Source organism: Vombatus ursinus, unplaced genomic scaffold (assembly GCF_900497805.2).
Source record: "Vombatus ursinus unplaced genomic scaffold, bare-nosed wombat genome assembly UNPS02014773.1, whole genome shotgun sequence".
NCBI lineage: Eukaryota > Metazoa > Chordata > Mammalia > Diprotodontia > Vombatidae > Vombatus > Vombatus ursinus.
This window is the reverse complement of record NW_020954551.1, coordinates 45,464-59,428: the sequence shown is the minus strand read 5'-3', so window position 1 is coordinate 59,428 and position 13,965 is coordinate 45,464. Positions and strand designations below refer to the sequence as shown.

The window sequence follows — 13,965 nt, the reverse complement described above, 5'->3', positions numbered from 1 at the left end:
GAGAGCATTAACAAGTAGGAAAGGATCATGATAGAAACACCTAACTGGAAAATTTGGTTGGATAGGAGTGTGCAAGGGGCATATTATGAAATTAAACTGGAAAAGTGAGAGCCAAGTTATGGGAGGCATTTGATTTTTGTCCTCGATGCCTCAAGATAATAGCCGAAAATTTTGAACAGAAGAATGACATGGTTAGACCTGTGTTTTAGGAATATCAATTAGCAGCTGCATGGAATGTTGTATGGATGGAATATCATTAATTGGGTGGAGGCTCTTGCAATATTCCTGGCTAGAGATGAGTTGGACCTGAACTAGAGCTTGAGTCTGTAGGAATGGAGAGATGAACAATGAATGCAAGAGATGTTATCAAAGTAGAATTGACAAGATGTGGGAACTCAGATCAGGAGCATGAGGAAAGTTATACGAGTTAAGGATGACTAAGGTTGCAGATATGGGTTACTGGAAGGCTAGTAGTGCTGTCAACAGAAATGTGAAAGTTTGGAGGAAGGACAGTTAGTGAGGTTTGGGGCATGTTGGGGATGAGACACTTAAGGGATCTCTGGGTAGAGCTGTCCCTCAGCAGGCAGTGATGCAGGATGGAAGTTCAGTAAAAAGATAATTTGGGAGTCGTCTGCATGGGAACTAACAAGTAACCAAAGGAGAGGAGACAGTTGGTATTCAGCCACACTTCGAGGGCAGGAGCACAATGACCCAACAAACGATCCTAAGAAAGAAGAGCAGACAGGCAGGAAGAGAACCAAGAGAGAGCAATGGTGTGAAAACCAAGGAGGGTTTGTCTAGGAAGAGTTAGGTATCGATGTCCAAAAGAATGAGTACCATCAGACTGAGCAGTTAAGAAACCACAGGATCATTTCAGTTAAATAATGGGATTGGAAGTGATGCTGTAAGAGATTAAGTGAGTGGCAAATAAATGGTGAATGCTATTTCTAGGATTTCTAGGATGAGGGCAGAAACTCTCATTTTGTTTTTGTATCCCCAGTGCCTAACCCTGTGCAGATAAGCAGATGCTTATTAAAATGCTGAGTCGAGTCCATTATTAAATCAAGAATGAAGGTTCCAGATGGATGCTAACTATGTAAGAGGCAGCTAGGTGGTCCAGTGGATGGAGCGCAGGGCCTGAAGTCAGGAAAATCCAAGTTCAAATCCAGTCTCAGACACTAGCTGGGTGACCCTGGGCAAATCATTTAACCTCTGTTTGCCTCAGTTTCCTCATCTGTAAATTGAGGATAATAATAGCACCTACGTCTCTGGGTTATGAGGAACAAATGAGATGATAGTTGTAAAGCGCTCGACACCCCTGGCCCATAATAAGCACTGTTATAAATGATAATGATAATAATTATTATTATTATTGCTTACTTGTTTGGGATGGACTAATACTTCATTCATTTAGTGCTGATCCATAAATGACCTAACCATGAAATTAGTTATATCTGGGTGCTTAATGAAATTATTTTACTATCTAGTAATAAATTTCGCATAAACTTAAACTGTCACAGTATAGTGAGTTTTCTTTTGACACCACACTTATCCTCATTTAAAGGCTAGAGAAATAATTCATTTATTAAAACAACTGCATTTCTAATAAAGCGCCATATCCAGAATTTGGAAAGAATGGCAGCATCCTTCCAGGTGAAAGGAGCTATTTCCACTTGAAATACTGTTTAAATTTCAGAAAGCCATGCTTTCATTTTAGAATATGACTTAGAAATTTATCTCTGAGTTATTTATTCTAGTCTGTTTTCTGGGAATTTTCTTTTCTGCTTAAATTGTGACTTTATTATATACGAATTTTTTAAAAATCAATTTCTTTTCATGTGATTTAATTTTTCCTAGTATTTTCCTCTCTTCTCTGGTACATAAAATTTGTCTGCATTTGGAGTTCCCTGAAAGGCATAATGTGGGAGGGTTTTTTTCTTTTCCCCTCATCTCCATCGAGGGGATGGTAAGATGTGCTCCAAAACAACTTAAAGAGAAGGCCGGTCCTTTTGACTTTTTGTTTACAGATTTTCCTCTTTGTTTAGGAAGATGAGACCAAGCCAGAAGACTGTATACCAGACGTACCGGGCAATGAACATGCCAGAGAATTTCTGGCTCATGCTCCAACTAAAGGCCTCTGGATGCCGCTGGGGAAAGAAGTCAAGGTTATGCAATGTATGGAATCTCTACCTTTCTAATCATTCAGAATACCTACTGTGTCATCCATTTGTGAATTTATATTCATGTTTTTCCCATACCTAGGTAATTTGCTTAACATTGGAGAAGCTTCTTAGAATACCTAGCTTTCTTCAAGACTTAGCTCAAAGGTTTTTCCACTTTCTCAAAGAGACAACTGGAAATACTTAGTTTTGAGAAGAAAAGACTTAGGGTAGGGGGTGGAGGAAAGGGGACTGCGACAGGTTAGCTGTCTTCAAATATCTGAAGTATTGTGATGTAGACTTGTTCTGTCTGGCCCCAGGAGGCAATACGAGGAGAGAGATGTGGAAGGCACAGTGAAGCAAACTTAGACTTACATTAAAGGAAACCTTCAAAATAATTAGAGCCATCTAACAGTGGAAGGGAACTTGGTGGCATAGCTATTCATTACATAGTCCCCTACTATAAAGGTTATCTTGAAGAAAGGCTCACTCTATTTATGTATGTGTTACATAATTAGTCAGTTGCATTTACTTTTCAAAATGTGAATGTCAGGAGCAGCTAGGTTGGTGAAGTGGATAGAGCACCAGCCCTGGAGTTAGGAGAACCTGAGTTCAAATGTGGCCTCCGACACATAATACTTCCTAGCTGTGTGACTCTGGGCAAGTCACTTGCCCCCAGTTGCCTCACTAAAACATAAAACAAAATAAAACAAAATGTGAATGTCATAAAGACTAACTTGATGTGACTGAAAGTCTTCTGTTTTGTGTAACTGACGTGGGGGTTTTACTGAAACGTTGACTTTTCTGTCGCCTTCTAGGCTGGCGCTGTAAACGGTATGGACACAGAACAGGGGACAAAGAATGCCCGTTCTTTATCAAAGGCAATCAGAAATTAGAACAATTCAGAGTAGTAAGTACAAAATTATAATCAAGATGTATTTTCCAGATACTAAATTTTGGTGGACATCTGCATGATGACTTGTCTAAGAAAAGATTAACTTCCTCCTGGCACTATATTTGGTTGAGCATAGCACACCTATCCCAACTTATGTCCTACAAAATGTTTTCCCCAAAACAATTAAGCAACATCCTTTAATAGAGTGATTGCAACTTAGGCTGTATGTCACTGTTCCCTTTGGAAGCTATCTGATTGTTAAAGGAATTATGTAGCTTTAACTTTTTAAATACGCAGGTACCTACATTAACGACTGTATTGGACTTGAGTTTTGTTGCCTTCATTTATGTCACTGTAGCCACTGTATGTGTTGTTCTTTTGTCTCTTTGTGGTTTTGACTCTACTTACTCTGTTTCTGTGTCTTCTCTTGTTTTCTCTCTGTCCCTCACATTCATCATTCTTCAAAGTATAATAATTGCATTGCATTCATACACTTGAGCTTGTTCGATGTGAACGAATGTTCTGTTTTCTGCTTTTTGCTTGACTAATAGTGCCACTTTAGATATGTTTATACATCTAGGTCATTTCTTGCTGTCATTGATTTTCATGGGGTGTAAGCCTTGTGGCAGGATTTCTGGGTAAAAGTATAAAAATAGCTTAATAACCTCTTCTTGCATTATCCAAATTGTTTTACAGAATGACTAGACAAATTCTCAGTTCTACCTGCAATGAATTTGTATAGCTATCTGCCTGTCACAGTCTTAACAGTGAATTTTTCTATCCTATTACCAATCTGATGGGATGTGAAGTAATACCTCAGAATTGCTTTAATTTTCATTTCTCTGATTATTACTAATTTCAGATTTTTTTTCAGGTAGTTGTTGACTGAAGTTTTTTCTGAAATTTATTCATATCCCTTGACCTCAAAAGTTTTATTGATTTTTTTGTTTTTATTTATAATTTACTATATCATTACATATCATTAAATATATAAATGTTTTTACCCATCATTAAAAGACATTATTTGATTACAGTTTGTAAAGTGTGAGGTTTCAAAAAAACTAAATCTTATCTGTTAGATCACATTTTTACTTATCTCAGAGGTTTAGTACTAAATCATTTTAATACCAATCAAAAAGCATTTATTAAGTGCTTACTCTGTGTCAGTCACTGTAGTTAGCACTAGGGATAAAAAAAAAATGAAACAGATCCTATCCTCAAGAAGCTTATACTCTAACAGCAACACTGTGTGATGACCACCTTTGATAGACTTAGCTCTTCTTAGCAAGGTAGTGATCTAAGATAATTCCAAAAAACTAAAGATGGAAAATGCTGTCCATATCCAGATGCAGATCGAAGCATGCTGTTCTTTTTCATGGTTGTTCCCTTTGGTTCTGATTCTTCTTTACAACATGACTAACGTGGAAATGTGTTTAACATGATTGTACGTGTATGGCGTATATCAGATTATATGTCGTCTTGGGGAAGAGAAGGGAGGGGAAAACTTCAGAACTCAAAATCTTATAAAAGTGAATGTTGAAAACTAAAAATAAATATATTTTTTAAAAAGAAGCTTACAGCCTATCAAGAGAAACAATATGTACATATATAAGGATATACAAAATAAATACAAGGCATTTGGGGAGAGGGAAGTAGCAACTGTAGACATTAGAGGGGAAGGGAACAAGCATTTATTAAGTGCCTGCCATATGCTGGACACCGTACTAAGTGCTTTACAAATATCTGATTTGATCCTCATAATAACCCAGAGAAATTTTATTATTATCTCCATTTTACACTTGAGGAAACTGAGGCTGAGAGAGGTTAAATACCTAGGTTTACACAGCTAGGAAGTGTCTGGGGCCAGATTTGAACTTCATGCTCAGTACTCTTTATTTATTGTGCCACCTGTCAGGAAAGGCTTCATGTAAAAGTTGGCACTTGAGCTGAATTTTGAAGAGGTGGTGGTGAAGAGAAAAGTGCATTCCAAGCATGGGGAGGAGCCAGTCTTGTGGCTAGAGCTGTGATTGGAAATGGCGTGAATATTGCAAGAAGACCATTTGGCCTGGACTGTGTGCAGACTGCCTAAAGAGGGGGAGAGGTAGGGCTGGAGCCAGGCTATAAATGAAAGTCTTTAAATGCCCAAGAGAGGAGTTTGTATTTGATCCTAGAGGTAACAGAAGGACAACAAAGTTGATTGAGTGAGGAATGAAAAGGAGGTTGAATTATAGAAGGGAGATGCCTGAGGCCTGGGAAAACCAGTTAGGATACTGTTGGAATAGTATAGGGGAGAGATATTAAAGATCTGTGTCAATTAGGATGGTGTCCTGGTAAGTAGAGAGGAGATGAAGCAAAAGATGTCACAGAGGTAAAAACAAGATTTGACAACTGATCGGATATGTAGAGTAAGGGAGAGTGAAGAGTAAAAGATGAACTGAGTTTATAAAACTTGGGTAACAGGAAGGATGGTCATGCCCTCAAAAGCAGTAGGAAGGATTGAAAGGAGAATAGATTTGGGGAGAATAGGAATGACTTCTGTTTTAAACATGTTGAATTTGAACTGCCTGTGGGAGGTATAGTAGGAAACGTCCACTAGGCAGTTAGTGATGGGGGAGTGGAGCCCAGAAACCATACTAGGGCTGGAGATGAAGAATTGGTACTCATCTACATTGAGATGGTAATCAAAACCACAGGAGCTCATGAGCTCACCAACAGATAGTGTGTCAGGAGAAGAGAAGAAGGCCTTGTTATGAAAACCCAGAGAGTAGATGAGAGTATCTAGAAGGAAAGGATGGTCAGCAGTGTCAGATGCTGCAGAGAGATCAAGAAAGATGAGGACTAAGTAGAGAGCATCAGATTTGGCAGTGAAGAAATCACTGGTACCTTTGGTGACAGCAGTTTCAGTTGAGTGATGGAATTGGAAGGGAGAATGCAACAGATTGAGAAATGAGAGGAAAAGTGTATCTAACCTCCCTACCTCCTACCCCCAAACTTGGCTGTAAAAGAGAGGAGAAATACAGGACAGTAGCTTGAGTGGTGGTAGGGTCTAATGATAGATTTGTAAGGATGGGGGAGATTTCACCTTGTTTATAGGAGGCAGGGAAGGAGAGATTGAAGAAGGTGGGGGAGGGTGATAAATATGCTGGAGAAGATAAGATAGGATGATGTCAAGGACACATATAGAATGGTCCTGTTGCTGCTTTTGGGGGGTATTGAGTCTTGTATTATTCCAGGAGCTCAGTGATATGTATAACTCAGCATGCTGAGGTTTTTTTTAAAATAATTTATTTGCATAATTTATTTGCGCATCTTCTAAATTCCATATTCCATTCACCTGTCTCCCTCCTGCCCCTCCCAGCGAGCCATCCCTTATAATAATGAATTTATTCTAAAAAGAAAAAAAAATCAGCAAAACTAATCAATGTATTGGGGAAAAAAAACTGACAACACATGCAGCATTCTACACCTGAGGATCCCTCACTTCTGCACACTTGAAGTGAAGGTCAGGGCTGGTCCTACTGCTGCCTTGTGGCCAAGGTCCACATCTCAGCCGTGGTTCTTGCCAGACCCAATTAGATACTTTGGCCACCTCACTTCACCCCTAGAGTTTCAGCTTTCTCATTGATATGAGTGAATTGCTCTCATCAGCCTCTGAGGTCTCTTCCAAATCCTATAGAGATGACTGATTTCATGTCCACTGAACCAGCTGGAATTCTTCTCTGAGAGAAGCATAAATGGCTCAAGTTCCCCAAACCTGAACTTTCACCATGAGTGAAATAGCCTCCTCTTCAGTTTTATTCTCAGACACTTTAAAAAACTAATTTGCATATATTTAATTTCTTAACGAGCTGTTGATTCAGCTACTTACTTCTAAAAGATCCTATCGAATAGTAGTACCCCATAGTGAGTGCTAAGTCCTTTAACGCTAAGCAAAGAGAAGCTTCATGTCAAGCTCATCCCAGGGTGGTGACATTTTCGGTCACAACAACTCTGAGTCCAAGTCCTAGAAAGATTCTAACCTGGGTCAGGGCAGGGCATACCTTACACTAGTAAAACCACAGGTCCTTTAAATACTGAAGAAAGTTCCTAGGAAAAGAACCACAGGTTTCAAATGAAAAAAACAAAAAAAAACCAAAATAGGAAGTATACAGGTTTTCATTGAAACAATTTATATTTTTAATGGCCAGACATATCTCATGAGATCTCATTCTTATCTGTTCCTAAAGGCACATGAAGATCCCATGTATGACATTATAAGGGAGAATAAGCGTCATGAAAAAGATGTGAGGTAAGGCTTTTCTGAATGAAATGACAGTTACTTCAAATTTCAAATGGTAAAAATTTGGGTCTCAATTTTTTTGTAATTCTTGACTTAAATGCCCAGAAAAAGAGCATTTCCATACATGAGCAGAACACCCAAAGAAGATGCTAAATGAAACCCTAAGTCTCCATCTCATACTGCCTGCATCGTGTTACTTTCAAAGCTGCCCTGCTGGTCTGTGCTTCCTTCAGAACTTCTTTTGTTCACCTTTGTACTTTAATGTTACCATGCCCATTTCTTTTTTTTGTCATCACTGTTGCTAGTCCCATGCCCTTGACCCTTCATTCCACTTCCCCCCCAACCATATTTACCAAGAGAAAGAAAGAAAAACTCTTGTAACAAACAGATATAGACAAACTGTCATATCCAAAAGTCCATGTCTCTGTACCTGGTGTTTGCCCCACCCTGTCAGGAGGTGGTAACAGGCTTCATCACAGATCTTTTGGAGATGTGCTTGGTCATTTCAAAATTTTAATTTTGCCATCCTTGTATAAATTGCTCTCCTGGTTCTACTCACTGCCCTCTTTTGTCAGTTCATACGAACTGGTACGACCATTCTGGAGAACAATTTTGGAACTATGCCCAAAGGTCTACCAAACTGAATACTTTTGACCCAACAACACCACTACTAGGTCTATATCCCAAAGAGATTAAAAGAAAAAAAAAGGAAAAATGCCTACGTGTACAAAAATATTTATAAGCAGCTTTTTGTGGTGGCAAAGAATTGGAAATTGAAGGGATACCCATCAATTAGGGAACGGCTAAACAAGCTGTAGTATATGATTGTGATGAAATGCTGTTGTGCTGTAAGAAATGACAGCAGGATGATTTCAGAAAAACCTGCAAAGACTTACATGAACTAACACAAAGTGAAGTGAACAGAGAACCAGGAGAACACAATAACAGCAATTCTGTAACAGTGATCAACTGTGAAAGACTTTTCTACTCTGATCGGTATAGTACAATGATTCAAGATAATTCCAAAGGACTCATGATGAAAAATGCTGTCCACCCTGAGAAAGAGAACTGAAGTCTGAGTGCAGATTGAAGCATAATTTTTTCACTTTACTTTTCTTGCTTTTCTTTTTGCAACATATAGAAACATGTTTTGTATGATTTTACATGTATAATTGGTATCACCTTGCTTGTCTTCTCAATGGGGAGGGGAAGAAGGAAGTGAATTTGAAACTCAAGATTTTTAAAAATGAATGTTAAAAATTATTTTACATGTAATTGGGAAATATTTAATGAAACAGATAAAATATATATAAGATTGGGAAAAAAAGAAGAGAAGACGACGGTAACTACTAAGTCAAGAGACCTTTGGACCAGTTCCGAGGAGCTGAGTTCCCAGGAAGGTGATTTGGTCAGCAAGGCCTTGTCCTTTCTAGTACTTGATGCTAAGTCTTGCTGGGAATATGTGGGTCCTGCTGCTAGAGGTTATGAAGTTCTAGGAAATCTACACTATACTGATGATGATAATAATAGCTAGCATTCATATAGTAAGATTTGCAATGCACTTTACAAATATTACTTCATTGGATCTTCCCCACCCTGGAAGGTAAGGGCTATTATTATGCCTATTATACAGGTGAGGAAACAGAGAGGGGAGACAGCAGTCAGATGACTTCTCCAAGGTCATACAGCTGCCAAGTATTTTGAACTCAGGTCTTATGGACTCCAGGTCCAATGATCTATCCACGTCACCTAGCTACCTCTTAAATGGTATTAGATGAGATTTAAAATTAGTTGTAAGGTTGTTATTTAATACATATTTGTTTCTCTGCTGAGGGACCTAGGATTTAAGTTGTACTCATTTCCTTTTAATAAAAATAATTTGTTTTTTAAAAAATTCATGCTACCTAAGATTCTTTGAAATCAGCTCTTTCATCATTTCTTCCAGCACAGTAAGATTCCATTGCATTCATGGGCCACAATTTGTTAAGCCATTTCCCAACTGTCCAACGTTATCTAAAGTACTCCTTTAGAACCTAGTTCTTTTCTGTCATCTCATCGCCCGTGTCATCCGTCCTCCCCACCCCCGAGGCCCCCTTTAATCCCTCCTTCTGGATCAAGAAGTTTATTCTGCTTATGATTGTTCCCTCACTGGTATTGCTTCTTTCTTAAATCCCTTTCTCCTTATCTTCACTTGTTTCCCTATTGGCTTGACGTACTTCTACACCAGACTGCATGGTGGTGGTGGTGTTTTTGTGTGTAGGCAACCTTCCTTTGTCCCTTTCAGGTAAGAAGGAGGTTTACTTGGTGCTCACTACGCCCATTCTCCCATTCGTGTTTGTACACTCTTGTCAGGTATTCCATTTATGAGAAATATCAATTCTACCCCCTTCTTTCTCCTTTCTACCCTCTTCTCACCCTCCCTTCACTTTCCATCCTTTTAATCTTTGAACATATCCAATCTACTCATGGGACCTCTGTCTTTCTTAACTCTCAATATCTGTTGAATATATTAAGATTCTAAAGGGACACTTACACTTACTTCTCCTCCATTAGAGTGTTAGCACTAGATCATCATACAGTTCCTTCCAGTTGCTCAAACAAATTCACCTTTTTAGGTTTCTCTGAACTCTTGTGTCTGTATTTCAGAGTTCCCACTAAGCCCTGGTGTTATCAGAAATGCTTCAAAGTCACCTGTTCCATAAAAGGTCCATTTTTCCCCCTGAAAGATTATACTTATAAGCTTTTATCTTTTTATCCTTTTGGAATATTGTATTAAAAGATCTTTTCTCATTTCTAGTAGAAGCTTCCAGGTGTTATGTGATCCTCACAGTGGTTCCTTGGTCCTTACTATAACTCCTCCTTTCTGGATGCTTTTAGTATTTTTTCTTTGTATGGGAGTTCTAGATTTTGAATGACATGCCTGGAACTCTGCCTTTTGGGGCTCCTTTCCAGAGCTGATTAGTATATTCTTTCTATTTTGACTTTGCCCTTTGGTTCTAATAAATCTGAGCAGCTTTCATTTGTGATTTCCTAAAATACAGTGTTCACATCTTTTTTTAAGAATCACTGTTTTCAGGGAGTACACTGATTCTAAAATTACCTCTCCTTGACCTGTTTTCCAAGTCAGTTGTTTTTGATATCAGGTATCTTGCATTTTTTCCCCCAATCTTTTGATTTTGTTCAATTCCCTATCTTATAGAGCCACTGATTTCTGTTTGGTCTATTCTTGTTTTGAGGGATTACATTTCTTGACTAGGATATGCCACTTTCTGTGTTAAGCCTTTTATTCTCCTAATTCTTTCCTACAGAACTTTTCTTTTATCTCATTTCATTTCTTCTACATACATCATTTCTGCAAGATCCATTTTCTCCCTGCTTGCCATTCTACTCATGCTTCCTTTTTGGGGATCTCTAGATTTGGGATAATGTTTTATACTTGTCAGTACTTTCTTTGATTTACTTCTGTTTTCAGCTTTAATTCCTAAATCAGGGTTTTGTGTGAGAGTCAAGCTCTGCCCTCTGATGCTTTGTTGGGTGGGGTGTTCAGACTTGATTGATCTTGCCCTGGGGTCTCTTGGGTTCTAAATAATGTTGACTATCTTGCAGTCTTGCCTCCACCTAAATCTTTGAAATTCAAAGGACTGGATCTTCAAGGTCCTCTCTGACATCTCAGGATAGAATGTTAGGGACCTTTGAACCTCTGTGCCTAGGATATCCCAATCTCGTCAGGGCACTGAAGCACTGTACTAGTCACTACCTGCTTCAGCTCCCTGAAACTTCCAGTCTCTGCTCTGGGGCTCTCAGGGGAAGTCTTGACTCTTGCTGCCTCCAAACATAAAACCTTGCAGGCTTTGTATCCATCTCATCCCTGGTCCCCTTCAGAGATACTAGTACTGGCTTGTGAAGAGGGAGATGGTTAATGAGGAGGGGCGTTATTGTCCAGGAGCTTTTGGCAGAATTTTTGTAAAGTTCCAGGGTAGAAGTACTTACTGTAGTTTCTCACTGGATTTCTTAGTCATTATTCAGTCTGATAACTTCAAAGTTATGCTAGAATAGATTTCTGGCAGCTTGGTGGCCTGCCCCCTCTTTAGGTAGCCATCTTGGCCAGAAGTCCAAAATTAGAACTGTTAAAGGAAAGGCCTTAGCCAGCATCTAAAGATTAAGATATTGCTAATTTGAAAATGAATGACTATATACTACTTTGGTTATTTACTTACTTCGCATAGACTCACAAGTATCCAGAAAATTTGATATTTCCAAGTTCATCCATAAGCCACAAATGGTTTTCTCTTTAAGTTTCTGTTTTTGTGAGTTATTATTATGCTAAGTTTTTTGGTAGAACAAAGATTCAGCACTTGGCTTTGGTAAATAAAGGGTGTGAGTCAAGATCTGTGATTTCAGGGTGTAGCATGAGTTGCATCTTCTAAAAAGACTTGTTTTAACTTGAGTTTTGTGTGTTTAGGATACAACAGCTAAAGAAGCTACTAGAGGATTCTACCTCAGATGAAGATGGCAGTACTTCCAGCTCCTCAGAATGTAAGGAGAAGCATAAGAGGAAGAAGAAGAAGGAGAAACATAAGAAGAGGAAAAAAGAGAAGAAAAAGAAAAAGAAAAAGAAGAAAAAGCATAAATCTAAGTCAAATGAGGGTTCAGACTCTGACTAAAAAGTAATTTTTTCTTTTAATCCACTTCATTACTCCAGAATCATAGCTGAATGTCAGAGATACTGAAGGAGAAGTAGCCACAAAAGGGCCTCAGTTAACAGAAAAAGGAACCAAGAAATGTGTGTCATTAGCATCACTTCTGTGGCATTTCGCTCTTGCTGCCAACAGTGATGAATTCAACATGATGCTGAGTTGTTTCTATGCCGTATTACAGGACTCACTGTCATCTTCCCTGATTACTATAGTTTGTGATAAATTTTTTTAAGAAAATCAAGCCTAAGATATAAAGACATGAAGACATTCTAGGCATTTCCAAAAGAGATTCAATTCCCCCATGAAAGCAGAGGGTTAGTGGGGCTGTAGGCAGACTTACTTGGAAATTCTAGATCTTCGGCAATTGCAAGTAAGTGCTATCAGGTGTTGAATAATAAAACTCAGTTACCTCAGACTTTAAAGTGAACATCCTTGCTGCAGACAAGAAACTTGTTTGAATTATAATGGTGGTACATGTAAAAAGGCAACTATATGAAATATTTCATCCTCATTTTGTTTTGGGAGTTTGACACTGCACCAAAGTAACTGCTTCACAAAGATATTTAGAAAAAGTTATTTTTCAATCAGCAAAAATCCTTTCTCGATGCCTCACCTAACTACACCCCAACCTACTTAGGACAAAAGAAAAACAAAACCCATTAAAAACATGTACTTAAGCAAAACAAATTTCCTCATTGGCTATGTCTAAAGGAAAAATACACATACATACCCATAATTTGTCTCATTCTGCACTCTCTGAGTCTTTCACCTCTCTATTTGGTGACGTATAGCTTGTTTCATCACTGGTCCTCTAGAGTAGTGGTTGATCATTGAGCTGAATAGAATTCCTAAGTCTTTCAAAATTGTCTTTACCATATTGTTATCATTGTATAAATTGTTCTTCTGGTTCTGCTCACTTCACTCTGCATCAGTTCATACAAGTCTTCCCTTATTTCTCTGAAACCATTCCTTTCATCATTTCTTATAACACAATAGTATTCTACCCCATTCATATACCATAACTTGTTCAGTCATTCCCCAATTGAGAGGCCCCTCCTCAGATTCCCATTCTTTACCACTTCAAAAAAAAAAAAGCTTATGTTTGTGTATCCTTAGAGTTGGTTTGGCCAAGAACTGATCCCTCCCTTAATCTACCTTTCTTTTAATTCTTCCTTCTCTCCCTTCCTTCCTATTTCCCTGTTGAATGAAATCTTTCTGTATCCAGCTGTTTTGTGTGTGCATTCTTCCTGTCTTTGACCAGTTCAGATGAGAGTGAGTTTCAAATGTCAGCTGCCTCCCCTCTATCCTTTCCTCCTTGTTTATACAGACGTCTACTTTTGCTCCCTGATTATGTGAGACAACTTTCCCTAACCTTCTTTTCCCTTCCCCCCCCAGTATGTTCCTCTTCCCTTCTCTTTCCATTTTTCTTTTAAGATCAAGTTCTAAGAGAATCCTTCCCAGGCCTTCTGTCTAATTAGACTCCCTCTGTGACCACTAATGATGACAGGCTTCAAAGGGAACAGAGGTATCATCTCTTCATATTAGAATGTAAGCAGTTTATCCTTGTTTAATCCCTTATGATTGTTTGTTCATATTTACCCATCTATGTTTCTCTTAACTCCTGAATTTGAACTTCATGGTTTCTATGCAGTTCGGGTCTTTTCATCAGGAATGCTTAGAAATCCTCTATTTCATTGAGGGGCCATTTCTCCCCCTGTATGTTTTTACTGAGTTTTGCTGAGTAAGTTATTAGCCTTTGCCTTCTAGGATATCATATTCTGTGCTCTCTGTTCCTTTATAGCGATGACTGCTAAATCACGTGTGATCCTGACTATGTCTCCTTAGTACCTGAATTTTTGTTTCTGCTTGCTTGCAGTAGTTTTCTTTGACTTGGCAACTCTGGATTTTGACTGTCATCTTCCTGAGAGTTTTCAT

The 13,965-nt window shown here is 38.5% G+C and overlaps 1 protein-coding gene across 2 annotated transcripts in view; it reads left to right on the top strand.

The window, feature by feature from the left end:
• Positions 1–12,457, top strand: part of RP9 (RP9 pre-mRNA splicing factor) — a 35,862-nt gene extending 23,405 nt beyond the window's left edge. For both annotated transcript variants that reach the window (XM_027863888.1, XM_027863889.1), the window contains exons 3-6: positions 2,046–2,175; positions 2,978–3,069; positions 7,281–7,342; positions 11,796–12,457. In XM_027863888.1, coding sequence (XP_027719689.1) covers positions 2,046–2,175; positions 2,978–3,069; positions 7,281–7,342; positions 11,796–11,997 — 486 coding nt within the window. In that variant the 3' untranslated portion in view covers positions 11,998–12,457. The remainder of the gene's footprint in view (positions 1–2,045; positions 2,176–2,977; positions 3,070–7,280; positions 7,343–11,795) is intronic.
• The last annotated feature ends 1,508 nt before the right edge of the window (positions 12,458–13,965 follow it).